Here is a 25,449-nt window from a genome sequence, read left to right on the forward strand (position 1 = left end):
TGTTCAGAGCTCTTATCTAAAATAGTATAAAAATTTCACTAGAAATTCAAAGGAATTTGTAAGCCTATGGATCCCTATAAGTTTGCTCTGAAATAAAAGAAAAGTCCTCAAACAATGAAAACCACCTAAAAGGCCTGGTGTGTATCACACCACTAGGGATCAGTCAGAGCCCTGCTTGCACACCTTCAGTACTGAACCGCTCATGCAAAAAGCAGTGGTTCAAATACAGTCAGGGACTCTACAGGAGAAAGGATTTGGGGATCAATTTTTGTAAAGATTATCATTTAAGAAATCTCAGAGGGAACGTTCTGTTCTATCACAAGGGGCCATTATGGGTCAAAAATCAGCTCAAGGGCAGCAAACAACAAAAACAATAGCAGCAACAACAAGGTTTACTATTCTTCCACAATAAAGTCATTTATTAAGAAAAGAAAAACAAGAATACTCAATGCTACCAAGTCAATGTCTCCTCATAGCTGCCCCATAGGAAAGTACAGAACTGCCTCCAAGGCTGGATGTCCTGTAGGGTGAGCACTGGACTGTGAACCACAAGGTTCATGGTTCAAACCTATTAGCTGCTCTTTTGGAGACAGAGGAGACTACCTGCTGCTGTAAAGATTTGTAAAGCCTCAGATCCCTTATATAAAGTCAAGTTTGCTGTGAGAATCATCTCTACAGCTCTGGGTTTTAATTTTGACAGAAGCAGACCCCCACTTCTTTCTCCCAGGCAGCAGCTGGTGGTTCAAATTGCCTACCTTTTGGTGAGAAGGTTCACCCCACTCCCTGTCATTGAATTATTTCTGACCCTTAGCAGCCCTATAGGACGTGGTTGAACTGCCCCTTGGAAGTTCTGGTGCTGTACATCTTACGGGAGCAGAAAGCCTCATCTTTCTCCTGCGAAGTGGCTCCTGGACTAGAATTGTCAAACTTTGTAATTAGTAGCCTAATGGGTAACCCTGACGTCATCAACCAAAATCAAATTTAGTTCTATCAAGTCATTTCTGACTCTCAGCAACCCAAAAGGACAGAGCAGAACAGTCCCTTTGGGTTTTTACAAAGCAGCCCGGGTTAGCCCACTGTGCCGTTACTGCTTCCTAAAGTTTCTCTTGCAGAGCCTTCATTCAGGAAATGCTTACAGATGTAGCTATGTCCAAGATAGTTTAGAATTCTCCTTCATAATTCTATATTTAAATTTTGGTAGAAAGTCCATCTTGGAAACAAATCTATCTTGGAAGTACAGCCAGGATGCTCCTTAGAGGCAAGGTTGGTGAGATTTTGTCTCACACTTAAAACATTGTCAGCAGAGACCAGTCCCTGGAGAAGATCTTTATGCTCCGGAAAGAGAGGAGCAGTGAAAGAGAAGGCCAGGTAGAGGGGCCCAGTGGCTCCAACAAGGGGCCCAGCCATAAGCAACACTGTGATGGTGGTGAGAGACCAGGCAGTATTTCATTCTGCTGTAGATAGAGTCCCTCTGATCCGGAAATGATGTGATGGTACCTAACAGCAACAACAACAAGGACATGCGTATTCATATTCATGAAAATGATCTACATATTCAGATTCTGTTTTGTTAAAGTACTCCAGTTCTGTAGGTGTGGTAAAGCATATCATGGGCGAGGGTCATCTATCATAGACAAAGATCATCAAAGGTGTTTTTCTAATCTCTTAGTTTCAGTGTTGTCTCTCAATTTTTGTTAGTATTGCTTTCTGTGATTTTTTTTTAAAGTTACTTTTAATGTCAGAATATGGAGAAAAATATGTTACCAGTAAACTCCACTTGGCTATACATTGGGTACATATTTCCCTATATCTTTTAACAATACTTAGGGAATTCTAAAAAAATTTTTAATAGAAAAATCAGATGGAATGTTTTTAGTTCAGGGTCCTGATAATGAAAAACTGATTCTTTCTTTTAGTTTATTTTACCAGAAATCAGAAATCACATCAGGTTTTCTTTCAGACAACTGATAGCATAGCAAAAGAGGTAATAGGAAATTAAGACGTAATGGATAATTTTTAAGAACTAAGGTATGGAGAATCTCCAAAATTCACGTGTGAGAATTTTATACACTTTTGTCATTAGAGTAGTTGATGATACACTGTATTTTAAAGAATTCATAAATACTATAAATGTCAAAAGTTACATTTTTGAAATATTTTGAACATACTGTTTTATATTTATTTTTCTTTTATACCATATCTACACAATTATGAAGGACTTCCAATCTCTTCTTTCTTATCCTTCTATATAAAGCAGGTACAAGCTTTTTCTTGCCTAATATTTATCTCCACTCAATTCATTTTGGGGGCCTTCCAAAGATAATGAAAGCTATCTCATTCTTTTGACTTTATGAGGTGAAAAAAATGAGGAGAGGTTAAAAACTGAGTTTAAAAAAAAGGAGTTAAAAACATGATAACACTGTCCTTTTAAAAAAAAACTGAAGCTAATAATTTTTGTCACCAAATGCTTACTTGCAATCGAGTCTACTCCATTTTTTCAATCTTATCTCCACTTTGAAAATAAAGCTTTCTGATGTGTTCTCCATCATTTTTATAAACAAAGTTTTGATCCAGGGTAACAAGATGAGTGTCTTCCAATCCCCTTGGGCTGGTAGCCCTCCCTCCATCTCACACCCTTGGGTTAATTTGAAGTATATGAATCTGGCAAAATGCACACATACAAGGAGGCTTCATAATTGTGGAAAGTGTTATTGTTCAAGAAAGGTTTTTCCCATGAACTTTTTGAGGCCCCCTTGTATATCCAATTTTTTGTTTAATAAAAAGTATTATATCACCGATTATATTTTCATGGTTTTCTATTTCTTCAAGATTTGGGAAAGGAAGAAAAAAAGGAATGAGAACTTAATATGCAATTAAAAGACTCTGCCAAGCAGATTTAAGACTCATTCGTGTATTATAATGACAGTTACGGAGAGTCAGTAGGTTGAGCACCTAGCCCCAGGAGGGCTGGCCGCTATGGAGAGTTGAGATTGAAATGTAGATCTCTACTTCCAAATCCCGGGACGTTTTTTGTGTTTCACTCTTTACTCCCCATAGTGGATAGCAGACAACCTTAATTTCCATGTTAATATAGGTCATTTATATTTATCTGGTTTAGGAAATAATCAGATACAACCTATTCTAAAATTGTGGAAATACATTGAAATTAACTTTAAAAATCTCAAAAACGTTCCTGCCTCACAACTCTGTTCGGACCCATATGTTCAAAGGGAGTTGTGTTTTAAATCTCAACTGAACTTTTCACTCTTCAGAGCAGCAGTAGTGTTAATTTAAGAAATACATCATTTTCAATCTATGAGTTCTTTATGGATGTCTTTTTTGGACCTCTGTAACCTTATTTGAAAGCACAGCGGCTGGACTTTATTAACTCCCACACCAAGCAAGTAAGACTTTTGTAGAAACTTGAAATAGTAAATCCTGCTATTTTGCAGGAAAACGATTTAGGGATGTGTCCACGGTAACACAGTAAGTCACGTCTTAGGTCTTTTTGTTTGTTGTGCTTTTGTTATCTTTTTCTCTTCTGGTTACCTCTCTATGATCTGCCACACCAATAGCTTTCCAAATAGCTTCCCCCCTTTGTTCCTGCCAGCAAAGTGGATGCTCATGATTCCGTGGGTAGACTCACAGGAGGACAGGCCAGTGTGGGATCCTCAAAAAATGGAACCTGTCATAGAGTCTTTTAGAGGCCATGTCCCAGATTGTTGTGATTTGTGTTAAAAACACAAACAATAAATAAATTAATGATATTGGCCTCCAAAGAATTATTGGACAAGCATCACATTATTCTCACATTGACCATCACGTATCTTCCTGCAACCGTCGGAATTGTAAAGATGCGTCATGGTACTGTATAGATCAACGGAGTTTCCAAAGGACACTCCTGGTGGTCCCACTTGCTATGCAAATTTTATCTAGGAGTCTGAAACGCCCATTACCTCTTTGTAGTGCACAGAAAGTACACCATGAGACAGAAAGCTAAAAGAATTATTTGAAACCTCAAAAAATAATGGCAGTTCCTAAGCAGTTTGGCTACAAGTGGTGCTTCCAGGGTGAATTAGATTTTCATTCACTTTTCAATGTCTTCTGGAAAAATAAAGAAATAAAATAACTTTTGTTTATGGGTCCAGGATGATTGTCCATCAGATCTTACAAGAAAAACTAAGTCAAATAAATCTTTTAGCGACCAGGCGCTGGGGTATTTTTCATTCCAATGTTCTAATCTTGATTCTATGTGTGGGATATACTAAGATATAATAAGTTAAATTTCCTATATATGATATGAGTTATTGCAACTTGCCTTTGCATTTTATATTTGAAGTAGAAGTAGTTACAAAATCTTTCCAAAGTTATCATTTAGAAAATATTTATAATTATATTGAATCATAATGTTTAAAGGTCCCTTAAATATGTATATTTAAATATTATTTCCAAGTAAGCTAGGCGAATGAATTATGTATGAGATTACTCATTTTTTCATAGGTTAATTTAGAACTGTAAATCTATTTTGTGAGTGAATATGCAACATACAATTTTATAACATGAAATTGAAGGAAAAATTACAATTACAATGATATGGATGTAATAGGAAGTTACTGGAGATATTGGTTAAACCTGTGTCTCTTTGTTAGGATTCAAACACTTGAAAATTGATATAATTTAAAGTTTTTTTAATGTCTGCAACTGCAATTCTTAAATATGAATAGGTAATGTGCTATAAAATTCATCATTTCAATGGCAAATTTTAACAAAATCTTATGTTGTCAGTTTACTAAAGTTTCATAGTGACAGGACATCTGTAACAGGTTTAAAGAAAATCCTTAAACTCCATTAAACTATAAGTTTAATCTTTCAGGAACTACTATGAATGAGGTCCCTGTTGATGGATTTAGAATCTTAACCCTTAGTGCAGATATGCATTAAATTAAAAGAAGAGCAGCAATGCTATTTTACAAAGTTGGCACGCTACACTTACTAAGCATATTTTTGTCATATTTTGTTCTTATTTTAAAAAGGACATCCTAATTTACTCTACTTTTAATTTTTTCTCCAATAAATAATTAGGTTAATTTAAAACAGATTTTCGCTGTAATAAGAAATGCCCTTATTGTAAGGTAGTTGCATAACATTTATAGCCAAGCATTTCTACGGGGTGGGCTTTGCTCTTAGATATATGTTTTATTGGCTTCCTGAAGATTTCAAATAGCATCCTGTCATGAGCTTTATTTTTAGCATCTTGATCTTATTTAAAATAAGTTATCAGGAGTTTCTTTTAAAAATGGAAAAAGAAAACACATGTGTACACAGATTGGCATTCCATAGACTAATCTTTTATTTTACAAAAGTAATTTCAAAGAAATTCTTTGTAAAATATCTATATTTTTAATTAAAATTTTAAATTATGACTTTGCTATAAAAACAGAAAAGTATATTGGGTTTGGAAAGCATTGAAACAAACTTGAATGATGCATGTTCCTAATGGAGGAGTCTACTGACACTTTTGAAATGGTTATTTAAGATTCAGGGGAACACAATGAATCCCCTCAGATCATTCTGAGACTACCTAATGACGTTCCAGCTGTTACGCTATGTGGGTGTGTAAATCAAACCATTCTATTCTATACGTCATGAATTCCTTCTTCTCACTCCGTTTCACAGGATGGGAATGATTTCTGGTTTTCCAGTGAAAAGGGACATTGCTGGGAACTTAAACCCAAACCAGAATCAAAACCACAAATTCACTGCCATTGAGTCGATTCTAAGTCAGAGCAACACCCAGGAACACAGCAAACGGCCCCTAGGCCATCCAAGGTTGCACATCTTTACAGAAGGGATCCGCCACCCCTTTCTCCTGCAGAACAGCTGTCGGCTCTGTTCAGTTCGTATCAAGTCCTTAACCATCGTATCGCCGGGCACATTTTCTGTGATATTAGCTCCTCTTAAACAGAAAAACTGTGTGAACTCTTTGGTCATCTAGGTACTAGGCTTTCTTTGATTGTCTGGAAAAAGTAGCTAGCTACAGTTTGGCATATAATAGGCAATAAGATAAATGTGATATCCTGTCCCTTAGTGTGAGCTTGCATATTTTCAACAACTTTTCAGACTGTTGTAGGAACCAGTGATAGCTAGCATCAATGGTTCAAGGCAGAACTCTCATCTTCCATGAAGAAGACCTAAGTGGGATATTCAGGGAATACACCGGCTGTCTGTTAGTGGAGGCTGAGCATTGCTATGACGCTGAGCAGACTTCTACAGGGTTTTCCAGACTACGATTTCAAAAAATCAGCCATTGAAAACTATTGGAGCCCAATTCTACTCCTGCACATATAAGGTTGTCATGAGCCAACCTAACTTAATGGGATCGAACAACAACTATGTGACAAAAATTATCTTATGAATTGATATATGTTTAAGCTTTTGAAAGTATAAAATTGGACTATAACTACTAGATTTTGGGGTGGAAAAAAACCCTCTTGTGATTTGAGTGAAATTTTTCCTTTGAAAAATTATACAACTTTTTGTTCAATGATATTGTTGGCAAAATGTGCAATATAAGAGCATTCTTTCCAGTTTCTCTATTTTTTCCTATCCTTCTTTGCCTTCTGAATTTTATTCATTGGCAAATGCTGTCCTTTTGATGTCCTATGATGTATTGTTCTAAGGGGTACATAGCATACCACCCTGTTGTTATTGTTTACTTTATAAGATTATCTATCACGTAGCTGAAAATGAACTTTGGGAGTAAAGTCATTTCCAAATCGAAAGGGTGCGGAAGAGCCATGGTCTCAGGAGTTCCATCAGTCTGTCAGACCAGCAAGCTTTGTCTTTTTTATCATTTCCTCTCATAATAGTCCACATTTTCCGCTCACTATATCTAGGAGCTTTGATTGTGACCCCCTTCACAATGATCAACAGTGGCAACCAGATGTCATGTAGTTCCTTCTGGTCTCAAGGTCATGGAGACTGCCGCTAACATAGTTCATTATTCTTTGTGCTGAATATTTCCTTACAATTTTGATTACCTTCAATCTTCTTTACTCTAGTTGAGAGCAATAATTATACCTTACATGGTCACTTATAAGTTTTTATGACCCTAGTCACTATTCAGCCAAGCAGGATGTAGAGCACTGTAATTGTGGATTATGTTTAGCCAACTGAACTGAAATTATGGTGTTGGGGTCCTAGGCTTGGTGATTTATTCCCTCAAAGTGTTTGATTATGGCTAAGATGTTTTTAACTTTGCCCCAGTATGCTCTATTATATTGGTGGAAATCTTTGCAGCACATATAACTACGTGTGTGTGTGTGTGTGTGTGTGTGTGTGTGTGTGTGTGTGTGTGTGTAGAGAGAGATGGAAAGAGAGAGAGAAAGAGAGAGAGGGAGGGAGGGAGAAGGGAGAGAGAGAGAGCGAGCGAGCAAGCACAACTCTTGGTGGCATAGAGGTTACATATTGGGTTGTAGTCCACGTTGAAAGTCACCAGCCCTCTCTGCAGGAGAAAGGACTTTCTACTCTCATGAAAAATTAGTCTCAGAAACTCGCAGGGGAAGTTCTACCCTGTCCTATAAAGTTATGAATTAACATAGACTTGATGGCAATATATATACATATATATATCCTCTTTCCCATTCTTGTTCAGTTTGTGTGTCTATGTACCTACTCCCAGATTATTACTATTCATGTTATTACAAGATAGAATATATATTAATATTTACATATTACTTTTACCTCCTGTGCTCCTCTCAGTGTGTTCCCTGGTTTGCTCATTTTTGCTGACCTCTCCTTTATTGTCAATTGCATTTCTCTTTACTCAAATGAATAGGTGTGATTTGTCCTCCCTTGGACTCAGGTAATCTTCAATGAATGTGCCTTCAGTTGTAAACGTTTTCTTGCCATTTTATAACAATGGTCTCATACAATGTTTGTACCTTTGTGATTGACTTCTTTCATTCAGGATACTGTTCTCTTGGTTCATCCATGTCATGAGGCATTCCACATGTGCATTGTTATTCTTCAGTGTGCTGTGCGCACTATAGTTTGTTTTTCCTTGAGGTTATTTCTATCGTGTTGCTATTGTGAATAATGCTGGGATGAACATGAATCTGAATACATCTATTCAGGTCACGGCTCTAAAGTCTTTAGAATATCTTCCTAGTCATGGGATTGTTGAAGCATATATTTTTAGTTTCAATTGGTGAGGCTAGTGCCATGCTTATTGTTTGCACTGGCTGCATCATAACAGCCCCACCCACTGTGTAGTAGGGTGCCCATCTCTTCCCACCCTTACCAACACTTGTTGTATTCTACTGTTGCTTGTTTTAAACTTTGCTATTAATGCTGGGGTGAGATAGTTCATTGTGGTTTTCTTTGCATCTCTACAATGACTAATGATTCTGAGCATTTCTTGATGCATTTGTTGGCCACTTGAAGAATGTCGTCTTTGGTAAAGCATCTATTCATGTCCTCTGCCTTTATTCGAATTGGATACTTTGAAATTTTTGGCTTGTTTCTGATGTGCTGCAGTTTATTACACATTTTAAAGATTAATCCCCTATCTGATAAGTTGTTCCTATTTTCCCTCAATCTGCAGGTTCTGTCCTTACACTTTGGGTAAAGTCTTTTAATGCACATCATGTTTAATATTTTTAAAGTTCAAAAAAAATAATTATGGTTTGGAAAATACAGAAATACATACTTAAAAAGAAAAATAGAAATTAATGGATGAAAATACCCAGTGCTAAAATTTTTGGGTTGTATTCACTCAGCATTTTTTAAACAAATATTTTTATACATACACACATATATTTTAAAAGTGTAATTAGGAACATAAGAATATTAATTATTTTGTAACTAGACTCTGAATACCAGAGAATTAGCATATTCCTCTGTTCAATTAAGAGAGGTTTTGGTTTTATCTTGTCTTTTTTGTCATTCCTTGATCAAATCTTCACCCATATTTTCTCATGATTTTTATTTGTTTAATTTTAAAAATATCTAAAATATATTTCAACACAATTTGCTCTTTTAAGTGGGCAGGTAGGATCTGGAAATTATAGAGAAGAGTTTGTTGTCATTTTACATGTAAATAAAGTGACCAGAGAAGTTATCTCTAATAACATGGCATTTATTCCCAGGCAAAGGAGAGGTGGGTAACTCAGGCAAGATGGTAGCCGGGAAGCGTTAAGTGCTGAGGAATAAGAAGTGCAAGCCCTGTGCCTGGTGAGTGTGCTAGATTTGCTCCCTAAATAGCACAGAAAGAGTGTCGCTGCAGTAGCATAACTGCAGGAGAGAAGAGTACGTGTTACCGTCATTGCAGCAATGGTGGCTTAGAGTGTTGTGCTCTGCAAACCAACTAAAGAAAATGATTCAAGGAGAAAGGAGTAACCAAACACTGGACAGACCAAAGAAGATGAAGACTGAGAACTGAATATTCCAGTGTTTGTAGAATTCATTGATAAATTAGATAAACCCAGTGCTTTTGGAAGGATCAGGATAAAGCCTAATGGCAGTGGGTTCAAGAAAAATTTGAAAGAGCAGTAGGACACAAGAGGATATATTATAAAATAGATAACTTGAAGCAAAGGAACAAAGACAAGGGAAAAGACTGGATGAAGACATGGAGGTAAATATAAGTTTTTAATCACTGTTTTTTAATACTGGAAAGCGATGCATGCTTAATACTGACAGAAATAGTCCAAGAAGAGAGTGAAATTAATGGTGCTAGAGAAAGTCGGTAGAATTATTGAAGCAATGCCATGATTTTGCAGTGACTCATAGACAGTTTGTTGGAAGGAATCATGGAAAGAAAGAAGAAAAGAAAGAAGTTAGTTACTTGGTAGATAGCTCACTGGATTTTATTTTTCTCTTAGGAAATCTATTTTTTTACACTTGATCTGTATAAATAATTTACATTGTATATGAAATTAAAAATCCCAGGCTATATTCAAATATGAATCTCATTTTATTTTCAATCTTCAGATTCAGTTTTTTGCCCCTGAAAGGCCGACCCCGCAGATTCAGTTCTTACTCAAATTGCGAACGCTTTATTTTCACCATGCAGTGTTCTGGTTTATTGACATTTAATGATTGAAAAATATTTATTAAGTCCTTCCCTTAGTCAGAAGTTTAAATGGTGCTTGACCACATAGAATTTGTAGCCTGGTTGGGAAAGCAGAGAAGAACAATCAATTATAGGTGTACTGAGCTTAGTAAAGAAACTAACATTGTTTCTAAGAGTCATTTCTAATCTTGTCTGGGTTGGACAGAGTGAAAGAGTTTTTGGAAGGGATGAGATTTCAACTCGGTCTTAGAAAATATGTAGGTGGAGAGCAAATGTTTTGAGAATGTTGAGGGCAATGAATGTACAAATGTGCTTTACACAACTGATGTATGTATGGATTGTGATGAGTTTTATGAGCCCCCAATAAAGTTATTTTTTTTTAAATAAAAAAAGAAAAGGAACTATGTAGGGATGAAGTGGATGGAAGTGAGGAAGAAGGGACTGGTAAGTACAGAGGATCTGAGATGAGAAAGAGCATAGCATTCTCTTGGAAACTAAATTCGCGCAAGACATTCCATTCAATGTTCTCCACCCATGCTATCGTCTCTTTTTCTTTTGCATTTTCAAGTTGATTCTGTATATAATCAACAATCAACATCGAGCATCCTCTCTGTTGTCTAATAATTTCAGCAATATTTTGCATCTCACTAATGGTTTGCTCATTTCTGAGGAGGTCCCTCTTTCAGAGCCTCCCAGAGTTCTGTATGAAACATACGTTAACTTACCATCATTACTTATGAAAAATGGAGGGTACATGAGATTCTAGATTTCACTGATAGTTAGTTGCCTAATTCCTAAGATCTACAAAAGACACAGTGCATTGTATAATCATTCATTATCATTTTGTATTTCAATAATAATTCAGTAGTAAAATAGTGAATAGCAATTCAGTAGTAATAGTACAGTCAATAATACTGTAATAGTAAGATGCACACGCATTCTTGGGTTTTTTTGGTGTGTGTGTGTGTGTGTGTGTGTGTGTGTGCGCGCGCGCGCTACTCTCTGGTAGCACACAGAAGTAGGCCAACATAATCTGGGATGAAAGTCTAAAATAGCCCTAAGACTTTCTGTTTTCTAAAATTGAGCTAGAATAAACTGAATTTTTTGGTTTTATTTTGTTTAGCTATTTAAGTTTCTAGAATTAAATTCATTAAGGCTCTTATACACAGATGGTTTCATTGCTGTTCTGTAGTATCCTTTTTGTATAAACAAATGAAAATGTAAGCTACACCTTTAACATCAGAAGCAATCTCATACATACAGCTCTGCACGAAAAACAAGCATAGCTCTATTCCAGAGTTAATCACGGTAGACCAATTAGCTCCAGCGTTCACGCTTGGAACTGAAAATGCCACCCAACTTAAACAGCTCTTTTAAAAATTATTACAGTTTTAGGGCTAACACATCCTAGATTTATTTTAAATGTCTCATTTTTCTTTAAAAAGGCATATCTTATAAACTATATTGTTAGAAATTAGGTGATTATTTCTTTTAACCACTTAATTTATGTGCTTTGCCAATTCAGCTCATTTGAACCTGATAGGTATTCTCTACAGAAGTGTCATGAGCTAACTGCTCTGAGCAACGGTGCAAGGCTAAGGAAATGGATGCTAGTAGAACGTCAAGGGGATAGAATGATAGCAAGCCCCTGTAAATGAGAAATCTGAAGGTTGCTGGGGACCAGAAGAAAGAACTACCACGTCTGAGTGCTCCTGCCAAATAAATGATTTGAGGGCTGTTTTGCAATTCAGAATCTATGTGCTTTGAGGGAAGGGGGGAAGTATTTCACTGGTTGTTTATGACTGCTTCATTCCAACCGATTCTTTGCACAACATGTTCTTTTTCATGTTAGAGAAATTCCACATGGACTCCATCAGACACATTGAAAGAATGTACTATTCCTGTCCAGATCTTGGAGAAGGAGAGATTTCCACTTGGAGAAGGAGAGATTTCCACTTTAAAAGGGCAACAAAGCACTACTTTTCTTGCCACTTTGATATTTTATTTATTCTGTCTTTCTTAGAGGGTTTTGGGTGTGTTAATTAAAAAGTATAGTATATGGATAATTTTTTATTAAATTGTTTTAGCTTTTAAGAGAACAAATAAAACCTAAGTTGATCAACATCCTGAATCACCTGATATTTATTGCACCTGCCATGTGTGGCAAGGGGAGAGATTTAAAAGTTCCTTGAGCCCTTGAAAGCAAGTAGATACACCATGTGACACAAATCGGGAATGATGCGGTTTTAAGAGCAGAGTGGCATTCAGAAGGGCTCATAGAAGTAGAAAACTGATAAGTATTCACCCAAGCAAAGGGCTTTGGTGTAGACTTTCAAGACTGTAAGATTTAGAAAGCACCAGAGGAAGTGATTTGACTGGGTCAAGGAAATCATCTGACTTACCCTATCTTGTCGAGTGAATACGTCCCATTACAGAGACCGGAATTAGATTATGCTTAAGGAGGGCAAAAGTTGCCTGTGGAAAGTAACAGAATGTGGGTTTAAAAAGGTATATTGATTGAAATTGATGGGTAAAAAAAGTGAGGAAAATTTGCAGTAAGAGACAATGATCGGTTCTTGAGTGCAGGGAAAGTATGTCTGCAAGTATGTTTAATTGTAGTTTTTGTTACAGGTTATAATAATGACACAGGATAAGATCGAAGTTGAGATGACCTATAGTTGTCTGTAGAGTAGCAGGCACTGTTCAATTTTCAAATAAGTGACCAGAAGTGTAAGCAATTTACTATGTGTCAGAGTATATGTTCCATTCATAGAGTAAAATCTATATGGCTGAAATCTAAAATAGCATCTTGAATTTAATTTATTTTCTTTCATGCTATACATTTTCACAATTTGTTGTCCTCACCAGGAATCTCAAAATGTGCCACATATTTACTGAATTTACTTGGTTTTCTGACATTTAAAGAAATGCTGGGAATTTTTAAAACAGAGATACATGGGTAAAGTCTAGATAAAGATGATCAAACTAACATATAAATAAGGTCATCCATTTTTGTCCATCAAAAAACCTTCTTCTTCAAGACAAAGTCTAAATGTCATATTGTCCTTAAACGCTTGTCAGGTCTATCCCAGAGAGAAGTGGGAATTTTAATGAATTTCTTAATGCCAGCCTGGCTTCCTTACTGCATCATTTTCATGATATGGTATTTGTTTCTTGTATTATATTTAACTCATCATTTTTGGGGTTACTACTACCTAAAATTTAAATGTGCTGGCATTCATTTTAGGTGTCATCTAGATGTTAGGCAATTTAAATAAAATTATGAGCAAAACCAAGAGATGTTTCATGAATCTCTATTTAGAACCTTTGGTATCTGGCAGACCCTCAGTAATATTCATAAAATGATTAGAACAATATTTTGGGAGTGCTTTGGTTTTTATCATGATCATGAAATATAATTATTGCATTTCAAAATGGGTATAAAAAAACCCCACTGCATAGAATCAAGAACCCCTGTTGATGTAGTGGTTACGCATTGGGCTGGTAACTGCAAGGTCAGGGGTTTGAAACTATCAGGAGCTCCAGGGAGATGAGCCTTTCAACTGTCATAGATTGACTGTCTCAGAAACACACAGTTGTACCCTGTCCTGTAGAGATGCGGAGTCAGAATTGGCTCGATGGCAGTGCCCCTGTGGGACAGAGTAAAACTGGTCCTCAGAGTTTCCAAGGCAGCAAATCTTTATGAAAGGTTACTACATCTTTCTATCACCTTTTGGCTTGAAATGAACTAAACGGGAGAATAACAAATGCTTCTTTTGTTCAAAAGGCTGCAATTTATTTTTATTTTATTTTAAAAGTCATTTTATTGGGGGCTCGTACAGCTCTCATTAAAATCCATCCCTCCATCCATTGTTTCAACCACATTTGTACATTTGTTGCCATCGTTATTCTCAAAACATTTACTTTCTACTTGAGCCCTTGATATCAGCTCCTAACATGTGACAATTTAAAAGTTAAATAAAAAGCCTTGAGAGAGAAATGCTCTTCCAAGAATAAGATTAGTATGCAAATAACATTCAGCAATTTTTAGGGTTGTATTTCTTTATATATAAAATACTTTATATCCTTTGAAAAACAAACAACAAATAATATACATAGGCAATGTCCAAGATAAATATCCAGGAAGAGTAGAGCACAAATTAGATTTGAAAGATACACTAAGAGTTTATCTTAAATAGGAGATCTAAGAGAAGGGTATGCAGTTGATGAAGCTCCACTAGAATGTTATTACAGAGTTATCATGTTCATAACTGGTATTACAAGACTGTAAGTGTTAATGGGAAAGAAAGTCATATCTTAGATATAAAAATAGTTAAGTATTAAGGTATGAGCTAAATTAATTGCCACACAATTATTGCAGATAATTTGAAAATGAAAATTATCCTCAAATCATTAATTTTTAGAAAGTTTAGACTATTTTAGGCACCTTATACTCTATGACCTCATACACAAAGTATATAATATATTATTTATTGCTGTCAGAGCTCAGTGTACATTGCTAAAGAAAACCACATGTCAACAGTTGTCCCTGAGGAATTAAAGAGATTGTCTGGAATCCATGCTGTCTGCTGTTTTTAACCTTTCCCTGGTCCATATATCATGCTGAAATGATCAAGTCTCCTCTGAGATGATATGAAGCAAAAGGCAGAAGAAAGTGACATTGGCTGTATACCTACTGTGTGTATTAGGGATGGAATAAGCCTTTCACAGTCTTCATAACAAGCCTGTAAGGGGGTTGTTATGATCTCTGTTCTGTTGTTGAAGCGACTGGGGCCTGGCGAGGTGATAGAATGGGCCATACGTAATGCCAGAGCCCCACCAGGCTCCCCCCACCCCCACACTTCATACAACGGTAACTGGCTGAAACACGCAGCAAATGGTCTTACTTACATTTTAAAAGCTATTTTAGTCCTTTCTGTTTTTACTAAATGTCCTGGAGGGCTGATGGTGGGGAGATACATCTGATAAATTGATCCTAAAGATAAACCATAAGTGAATTGTGCTTTCAACAAATTAAATTTCTGCATTCCCAGTCACATTTTTCTGTGATGAGAGATCATAGAAAGAGGGAGATGGAGCATCTTATAATTACATATTATAATTATATATCTTATAATTACATATGTATCTTTATATCCAAACATACATTCCAATGTGGAAAAATTTATGGAATTTAAGTAGAAGAGTTGCCAAGTCCGTATATAAAATTGATAGCAAGTTTTATAGGCTTATACATATTCACAAGAGTTGGTAGAAGGTAGTCTTTAACTGTAAAAGATTAAAGGCAACCTATCGACTTAGTATGATATTTATCTGCTAGGACAGAGCATGAGAATTGATTATAAGCAATTATTCTTTTTGATGGACTATGTGAATGAATGTCTAATCTTATGATGTCAGTTTTAATTTTTTGTCAAGAGCAGCTTAGCAAATTTTGCGTTATCTCTAATTAGAAATGCCAGAGCATATATTTAAATCTAAAGCAATGTGTCTCGTTGTTTTTGTAGTTTGCTTTAACACACACAACACATACGGTATTACCGTACACTTCAATGACATTGGTTACATTTTGAAAGTGTGCAACCATTTTAGTTCTATTTTTCTAAACAATCTCACCGCCACTAACGTGTCTTCAATTCATTCGAAGCAAAATCTTTTCCCGTTCTGGGAAGCACTCATCCCATCTGGCTCAAAAGAACAATGGTGTGTTGGTTGTCTCATTGTATACTTAGAGATGAATTTAAGTCAATGGAGGGAAACTGAATGAAGCTTGCTCACACTTCTCTTCCAGTGTTCAGCTTCCTGTGGTAAAGGCATCGAATCCCGTGAGGTGCTTTGCATTGACCAGTTCCAGAGAAAATTAGAAGACAAGTATTGTCGTCATCACCGCAGACCTCGCACTCACAAAGTTTGCAGACTGGGCAGCTGCCCCTCATGGAAAGCCAACCGATGGAAAGCGGTATGTGGTGCATTTTATAATTGCATATGTAGCTTTGCATTTTCAAAATTCTTAATTCATCCCGTATGCTTTCAATAACCTTGAAAGTATTTACTACATTAAAATGTACTTTACTTTATTAGTACTCTTTTTCACAGTGTTCTGAGACAATACTGTAGAGTGCTGATTTGCTAACTCTATAGAACAATAAGGAGGCCTAGGTTACCCACTGGGAGACCTTCAAGGTCAGCAGTTCAAAACCACCAGCTGCTTTATGCGTGCACGAGAGGGCCTTGGGCACCGATAATCCATTTGATAGCAGTGGGTGGGGATTGTTAAATGACAGCCCATGTGTTTCAGAGAAGAACCATGCTCCATTGAGTTTTCAATGGCTGATTTTTAGAGGTATATCTTCAGGCTTATCATCCAAGAACACATGAAACTTTAGTTTATGAGCCAAGACAATTAGCTGTTTGCACACATGGTGTTACCGCACATTAGAACAGACGTGATGACAACTGAATTTTACAGTTAAATACCCAATTAGTCATATCTCTATTCATGGCTATAAACTTTATTAAAAATTATCCTACTAAATACTACAAGGGCTACTGATGATTATGACTCTATTCTTGGTCGTCCAAGAGTGAAATTACATGCAAATGTAGCTAATGACTTCCTAGCTGCCACTCTTATGTATTAGATTTGAGCTAAGGTTGCCTTTGGCTAGAGGGACTTGCATGTTTCAGACAAGATTCATCTGAGTTGAGAGAAAATTATGCCAAATTAAGCTGGACTGTACAGGTGGGGTAAAGGCTAAAATGAACACACTGAGAAAGGCTAAGCAAAAAGGACACCGATGCATAGATGAAATCCAGGCTGAGGCTCAGTCTGTGGAAGAAGAGTAATTGATACCTGTCCTGGTATACTCCAAGAAAAAAAGCTTAAAACCAGAGGGGTGTAATCATATGTGTTTTGGAAAGATCAAGTGTGGTAAAGCCATGAATGAAGTCAGACATATGTGCTAATTCACAGAGTTTCCAGGGGTCTAATTTCAATAAGGCTAGTTCGCCAAGGAGCCTTGTGGCTCAGTGCTTAAGTTTGGGATTGTCAACAGGAAGGTCTGTGGTTCAAACCTACAACCTGCTTCATGGAAGAGAGTTGTGGCAGTGTGCTTCAGTACAGATTACAGCCTTGGGAACCCTGCCAAGGTTCTACTCTGTCTCTTAAGGATGAAATGGAGTTGATCGCAAAGAGCTCAGTTAGGGTTCTGGTTTAGCCTTTAGCCACATCCTGCTTACAGCAGTACCCCGTCAGATACTAATGCTTTTGATTAAAAAATTTTTTTTGCTGACTCATCGTTCATATATCATACAGCCCAGCAGTTCAGTCATATTAAAGAATTGTGCAGTCACCACCACAATCAATCATAGACGATTTCCTTCTTTCCTGTATTCATTGCTATTTGCTCCTCATTTCCCTTTAACCTTCCCTGCCCCACCCCTAAGAAGCTGTTAATTCAGTTATTATTTTTATGGAGATGTATCCTGGATTTCTTCTACAGAAACAACAACAACAAAAATCCAACAATAACTAAATAAGACAGAGCAAATATCAGTCAAACACAAAGTAGAAAAATTTTCAACCTAGAATAGATTTTAAAACAGTCAAAAGGAAGGTCAAATGATAAGGTATTAAATTTTAATCGACATCTGCCATAATTCACTTTCCAATGCACTGTGTCTGATAGCAAGGCAATTGACATTCCTGGTCTGTGATTGGAGGGGATTTGCTGGCGGCTCAATCCACTTGGAAACCTGCAAATGTATTTTGGGCTCTCTCTGTCAGCTATAGCTTTCTGCAAATCAGATGCTCAGAACTTAAGCTCCAATGCTGTATCATCCTCCAGTTTTAGATTTTGTTATTTACGTCCTTGGATCACACAGGCTCCTGTGCTTATTCTGCGTAGACTTAGCTGACACCGCATTTAGAGGCTGCTTGTTTGAAGACAAGTCTTTCAGACACCAGTGCTATTCTTTCGAAGAGTGGGGTACCCCCTGATTTCTTAATGTTGCTGTAACACTTATACCTTCAGCAACCTTCTTCCTGAGGGCTAGCCTTGAGGAGGCCCATGTCATAGGCACTAATGTTTACTAGATTTAAGACTATGATCAAGTGTGAGTTCAAAGTTCATTGATCCTTCCTCTTTGCTTCCAACTTTTGCATTCCAATCACCAATAATCTTCAATGCATCTTGATTGCATGGTTGATCAATGTCAGACTGAAGATATTGGATGAATTAAATTTCCCTATCACTAGCATTAGTGATTCGTGCATATATTTAAAATTAAAATAGTTTAAAATAAAATTTGAACGAAAATTTGAACTTAAAATAGTTTTATGGACTGGATTTCCTTGTATATGGGTAGATATTGTCCGATGAGAGACAATATTGTGCTTCACGATAGATCTTGAAATGTCCTTTTTAATGATGGATACAAAATGATTTTTCTTGAATCTGTTATTCCCTGGATAGTAAACCATCTATTTTTGGATCCAAAAATGCTAATACCAGCTCATGCATAGAATATTGACATCTATGTGTTCTTTTTCATTTTTGATGACTTCCAATGTTCCTAGAGCCTCACTTCTTACATTCCAAGTTCCAGTGATTAATCGATGTTTGCAGCTGTTGGAGTCGGCCATGCCAGCAAATGGAAGTCTCAGAGACTGTACTCCATAACGTGCTCTTCCTCAATCGTACGCCTTCTGTCCTGGGGGCTCATCTCCCGGCACCCTCTCTGACAAACGTTCCGCTTTTATTCATGAGATTTTCAGTCCCTGACATTGTTTTGATACAATCCATAAGATTTGTAGTGACTAATTCCTCAATAGTGGGCAGTTTATTTCTTCTTCCTAGTCTGTTCTTAGTCTGGAAGTTCTGCTGAAACCTGTTTAGTCTGGGTGACCCTGCTGGTATTTGAAATATTGGTGACATAGCCTCACACATCAAAGCAACATGCAAGAAACCATATCATGACAAGGTGCTAGACAAGTGGTGTGCCTGGCACTGTGGGTAGGTTAGCTGGGAAAAAGGAGATCAGTCAGGAGGCAGGAAATGCTGAGTTCCCTTGGCTTCCTTACTCGTCACCACTCTTTCAGATCCGTGTCTTGGCTTTGAATAAAAAGCTGTCCAACTGAAAGTGAGACTCAGGTTTCTTTGTAGCCGCTTCTCTTAAGAATTAAGAGTCTTCAGAAGCAGAGTTAACAGTTTACTTAGAAGCAAGCGCATTTCTATTTTTTTTTGTCTCACACAAAAAATATTCTAGAGCATTTGCTTCTGTATTGAATTCTGGTCAAACTATTTTTAATGTTCCAACAGAAAATAAAGTTGTTTTAAATCATTTTATTGGTGGCTCGGATACCTCTTATCATAATCCATACATCCATCCATTGTGTCAACCACATTTGTACATTTGTTGCCCTCGTCAGTCTCAAAACCTTTTCTTTCTACTTGAACCCTTGGTATCAGCAACTCAGTTTTTGCCCTGCCTCTCCACCCTCCCTCCCTCATGAATCCCTGATAAGTTATAGATTATTATTATCTTTTCATGTTTTACAGTGACCGATGTCTCCCTTCACCCACTTTTCTGTTGTCCATCCCCCTGGGAGGGGATTGTATGCAGATCATTGTGATTGGTTCCCTCTTTCAGAGAGGAAAATTTTTTTAAAGTCCCACATTTACCTATTTTATTCAGTGAGCATCATTAAACTCAACTAAATTGTTCCAGAAAGAATAATTTGGCCGGGTTCCATCTTTGGGTAGTTATGCAACCAAACAACCCCAAAGTAAGCTCACTGCCCTAGAGTCTATGCCAACTCATATTCAGCCCTATTGGACAGGGTAGAACTGTCCTTGTGAGTTTCTGAGACTGTAACTTTTAACAGGAGTGGAAAGCCCCATTTTTCTCCTGCGGAGTGTGTTGATGGCTTTGAACTGCTGACCTTGAAGGTTCCAGCCTAACCTGTAACCACTACACCATCACAGCTCTTTCTCTTAATTCTCTCAGAAAAGTTGCTCTTGAATCTCCATTGCAACCATCTCAGTTTAGTTCATCATTACTCACTCCTCACATAAAATAGTCATGTTCCATATTTTAAAAACTTTATTATTATTATTTGCGTATAATAGGGACTTACAGGAAATCAGATATTGATTGTCACTTAATATCTTCCTTCTATAATTTTCTATTGTCTTGTGAGAGTAAAAAGTAGTCTGTATTGACTTCTTCTGTTTTATCTTCAACCCACATTGTTTTTTTTCATCTTTTAAGGCTTTGGTGGCAGAGTGAATTACATCTTGGGCTGCTAACCACAAGATTGGCAGTTTAAACACACTGGTCATTCCAAGGGAGAAAGATGAGCCTTTCTGGTCTGTAAAGATCTACAGCCTCAGAAACCCAAATGGTAGTTCTACTCTGTCCTATGCGGTCGACAGTAGTTGGAATTGACCCAATGGCAAGGAGTTAGAAGCACCTAGTTTAGCACGTGGATTAATGCTTCTTATTTTGAATATTGTGATTTCATTTTCAAAAGCACTCATCACCTCTTGACAACTAGCTTCCCTCTAGGGAACTCTGATTCACGGTGACTGCGTGTGAAAGTAGAACTCTGCTCCATAGGGGTTTCAGTGGCTGAGTTTTCAGATTTTAACATTCAACATTTCACTTAGCAGCCATTCACGCTAACCACAGTCACTCTCCAGGAACCTCTGGTTGCTGTTGTTGTTGTTTGGTGCCATCGAGTCATTTATGACCTACAGTGACACTATCCACAATAGAATGAAACACACCAGGGTCCTGCAACATCCTCATAATGGTTGCAATGCCTGCGCCCATTGTTGCAGCCGCTGTGTCAATACATCCCAATGAGGACCTTCCTCTTTTCCGATGCCCCTTCGCTTTACCAAGCTTGACTTCTTTCTCCGGGGACAGGTCTCTCCTGACAATATGTCCAAAGTAGGCAAGAAAAAAAAAATCTCCACATCCTTTCCTCTCAGGAACACTCTGGCCTTACTTCTTCCAGGACAGCTCAGTTTACCCTTTTAGCAGTCCATGGTACTGTCACTATTCTTCTCCAGCGCTGTAATCCAACTGCACTGATGCTCTTCAGTCGTCTCTATCAGTGTGCAGCTTTGACATGCACCTGAGACCACCAGTCACATTCATCATTTCTATTCATTGCATTGTGGCTTTACTTCGTGTGGGGTTTGCCATACATTACCCTGATCAGGATACAGCAATATGACGGCAAAGTAGCTGACTCTCAGAGCACACCATATTGCCAAGGAACTGGGCAAGGACACAGATTCGCCTCACTCACAGCAGGTACTCCTGACTGACAGCAGGCGGGCGCCCCAGAAGGATGGCAGTAGAATTGCTGCCGACTTTATGATTCCTGCTGATCCTGCGGGGTCTTTTCCTGCCAATCCATCATCAATGCGAACAAATTTACCCTGGCTCACCAAATAAGGAACCATATAAGATACACAGAAGGAGCATGCTTCGGCGGTTCTAAGCTACAAATAGGAATATGCACACACTCTCAACACACAGACGCCTGCGAGCAGTCTGCTTTCTCTGTGCATTGGGTTTCCTTGTCACAGACATCAGCTTTGCACACCCACACACTCCCCAAATCGCTCTCAGAAACAAATGACCGCCTGTGAAGTTGCTGCTTTTAATTTCTTCTATAAAAAGTACCCACATGAAGTTAACAATTGCAGGCTGTCATTTCAGCACATATAATAATGTATTCAGCAGAAGTGTAATTTCAGAGGTAGTTACAGGATAATCACTGGTTACTGCTTTGTTCTGATTGTGTAAATTTTTACATGGCCTTAATATAAGCATTCACTATAAAATAATTCCATTTTATTACTATTTTACATTTTGCCTCAAATGGAAAGACTAATTTGGATAAATTGTGACCACAGAGGCACCCACATGCATTTTGAAGGCCCACTTTTATTTGGTATTTGATATCTTTTTTTTTTAATGAAAGGACTTAGTAATGCATTCTAATGACTGCTCCTAAACAGGAACAAACACTGCTATCGAGGTCCCTTGTCCTCTCTGTCCAGATGCATACAGTTAGAGGAAAGTTAGATACTTGAGTTGTTTAAAAAAGCAACAACAAAAAAAAAATCCCCCTCTTCTGGGACCAAGAGAATTTTTTCTCATTTAGTTTTATCGGCGTAGAAAAGCAACTTCACTTTTAAGTTAAAATGTTTCCATCCAACAAGGTGCTAAACGCTATCTCATATCTCATCTAGCTAGTTCAGTGTTATCCAAATCAGCCATCTTTATGCTCAGGGGGAAAGCCTTGGGCCCTCCCCTTCTGATTAGAGAAAATCTACTGGGTATCATAGAAAAGCGCAAAGAGCCTAGTTTATCCTGCTGAGTTTCAGGTCAGGTGAAATCAGACTTCTGCCTAGTTCCTCTCCTATGAGACCCATCCATGTCTCTCAAATACTTTACAATCAGAGCTGGGACCAAAGGTAATACAAGTTTCAGAATCCCACAAATTGACTTGCTAAAGTCACGAAAATATCACCACCAAACAGAAAACCACTAAAATTATATTCTAAATGCTAGGATGCTGTATTCATGCTATACCTAATTATATATTTAAAATTTTCTAATATACATGTATGCATGAATCTGCATTCCCATGTTTTCAACATTTTGTGTAGTACACATGTACATATGCACACACACTTATATCATGGCGGTCGTCAAGTTAGCTCTAATTCACGGAGGTCCTCTCTATGTATGCATGCACACTATTATTGGAAAGATGATAAATATCTCTTTTATGCTGGGTTCCCAAAGCCCCAGTCAAGAACACAGGACTTCTGACTTTTCTTCCCTGGTGTCAAGGAATGCTTGTACCAGGGAAGACCGTAAATAGCGACCATCACTCACTCATTCTGACCTCACTGCCATCATGTCTCGGCCACCGTCTGTGGGTTTCTGAGACCGGGACTGTTTACCAAAGTAGAAAGCCCAGTCTTTCTCCAGTGGAACAGCTGGTGCTTTCGAACTGGCGGCCACAAGGAACGTAGCCTGATGCATTCACACTACACCACCAGGGACCATGGCATTTTCAAATCAAACCTGAGGCTAATGGAGATACACATTGTAAACGCTCACAAATGTGCTTGCTCCCATCTCCCGAATGCTGGCAGTTCAACCACAGCAGCAATAATAGCAAACCGTTAGCTGGGCTCTAGGGGAAGGGAGGACGCTTTTCTCCTCTGCGCCTTCGGTCCGTCCAGCTCTCAGCAAGGGTGCTCATTGCTTACGTTTCCATGGGGCCTATTGACCCTCTCCCTCTGTCGTCATCCGTTAGGCCTAAAGTGGTACTTCTTTGAGTTGCTGAGGTTATTAACATTCTTTGATTTCAGGCATGTTTCAGGATATATTTTTTTCAGAGAGAAATAATTTTATCTCTGACAGAAAAGTGAAATATGAGGGAAAGAGGAGATCAGAAAGAGACAGTCATTTTTGGTTACTGGATGAGACACCCTTTTATTCTTCACAATGGTTGGTATTCTTGCTTTCTTCATGCGGATGAGGAAACGGCAGCTTAGAGAGGTTAAGTAACTTGTGGTGGGCACAGGCGGGGAAGAGGTGCGGGGCTGAGATTGGAACAGAGGTCTCTCTGAGCTCTGTCCACTGTGCCTGCGCTCCTAAACGTTTCATTACGCATTACCTCATCCTCCTATGTCCTTAGCCACGTGCTGCTCCTGTGGCCAACAAGAGCACAAGCAGTCAGTTAGTGATCACCGCCTATCACTGAACTCCATACAACAATGCATCCAGCATACATCAACGTTTTCCTGTGCTGAATTTATGGTAGCCTTATTTGTGTGAAAAAGAAGTTTGTATAATAGCTATGGATCAGTTTTTCAAATCATATGAAAATAGTTCCAGGTTTACCTGACCACACATTAAATATGGTTTAATATAGTTGTTGAAATCACTAGCAACCTATTAGGTTACAATAAAAGATCTACACTTTTAAAATCTTTCACGCTAATCAATGTTGGCCAAGTGTATGAAATGGCACCCTTTGTGGGAGCTACATGATAGCAAGTCTTGACAAATTACAAAGTCTCTATGTCTTGAGAAATTACCAAATCTGTTTAATTAAATAACAGCATGTATTCGGTATCCATTCCGATCTGTCCTGTTGTAAGCATCAAAAGTTATCATTATTAGGAATGTATTCCACACAAGTCTATCCTATAAATAGAAACATTGGTAGGAAACTGTCAGTTTGATTCTGAAGTTTCACGATGTCAAGATGCTGGATGGCGTCTCTGTGATACTGTTGATCAATTTCTAGGGGGCATGACGCGTCTGATAGCTGAGGGACTCCCAGAAAGATGCTCACCCAAGTTTCATTGACTATCCAAAGGTATTTGACTCTTGTGAATCATAACCTATTACAATTAATATTGTAAAGACGGAGAATTCCAGAACACTCCAGCGTGTTTATGTGGAACCTACACGTAGACCAAGAGGCAGTCGTTTGAACAGAAACAAGGGGGCACTGCCTGGTTAAAATCAACATGTGCATCAAGCTTGTCTCCTTTCTCAATTCTTATTCAATATGCATGCTGACAAGAGGGAGTACACAGCATCAGGATTAGAAGACTCTCTATGAAATGATCTGAAAATATTCAGATGACACAAATGCTTGCTGACAGTGGAGAGGAGGGGGAGCGTTTACTGGTGAAGAAGTAACGCTACAGCCTTCAGGATGGATTACACCTCAACATAAAAGAAACAGAACTCCTACCACCCGGACCAAGAGGCAGCATCACTGGACACGGAGAAAAGGTTACCTCTGTCAAGGCTTTATTTTTCCTTGGATCCATGTTGGATGTTCAATTCCACAGCGTTCCAAACATCACATGATGGGGCACAAGGGGAAGCTGCTGCCAAAGGTTTCGGTACCGCATTCAAAAGGATAGGTGCCCCTGGAAGACTCAGGGCTCTTGACGCAGGCCATGATGTATTCAATCACCTCACATGCAAAATCATAAGCCATCATCCCCAAATACCCAAACCAACGGCCACCTAGTGGAATGATCGTTGATAACCACCATTTATAGCGGAGGAGAATCGCCTCATGATGTTTCTAAAATTGCAACTCTTTAAGGAAGCAGACTGCCACCATCTTCCTCCAAGAATGCCAGTGACTTCGAACTGCCAGCCTTTCAGTTAGCAGCCAATCTCTCAACCACTAAACTACCATGCCACTGATCAGTAATAAGATATTATAAAAAGGCATGAAGGGAGGTGACATCACGAGACACATTTTAGATAATCATTTAGTAAACAGC

General features: G+C 38.0%; 1 protein-coding gene across 1 annotated transcript in view; it reads left to right on the top strand.

Annotated features, from left to right (window-relative positions):
* Positions 1-25,449, top strand: part of ADAMTS20 (ADAM metallopeptidase with thrombospondin type 1 motif 20) — a 176,996-nt gene that overhangs the window by 113,916 nt on the left and 37,631 nt on the right. The window contains exon 28 of the mRNA XM_075551858.1: positions 15,888-16,055. Coding sequence (XP_075407973.1) covers positions 15,888-16,055 — 168 coding nt within the window. The remainder of the gene's footprint in view (positions 1-15,887; positions 16,056-25,449) is intronic.

Source organism: Tenrec ecaudatus, chromosome 6 (assembly GCF_050624435.1).
Source record: "Tenrec ecaudatus isolate mTenEca1 chromosome 6, mTenEca1.hap1, whole genome shotgun sequence".
Taxonomy (NCBI): domain Eukaryota; kingdom Metazoa; phylum Chordata; class Mammalia; order Afrosoricida; family Tenrecidae; genus Tenrec; species Tenrec ecaudatus.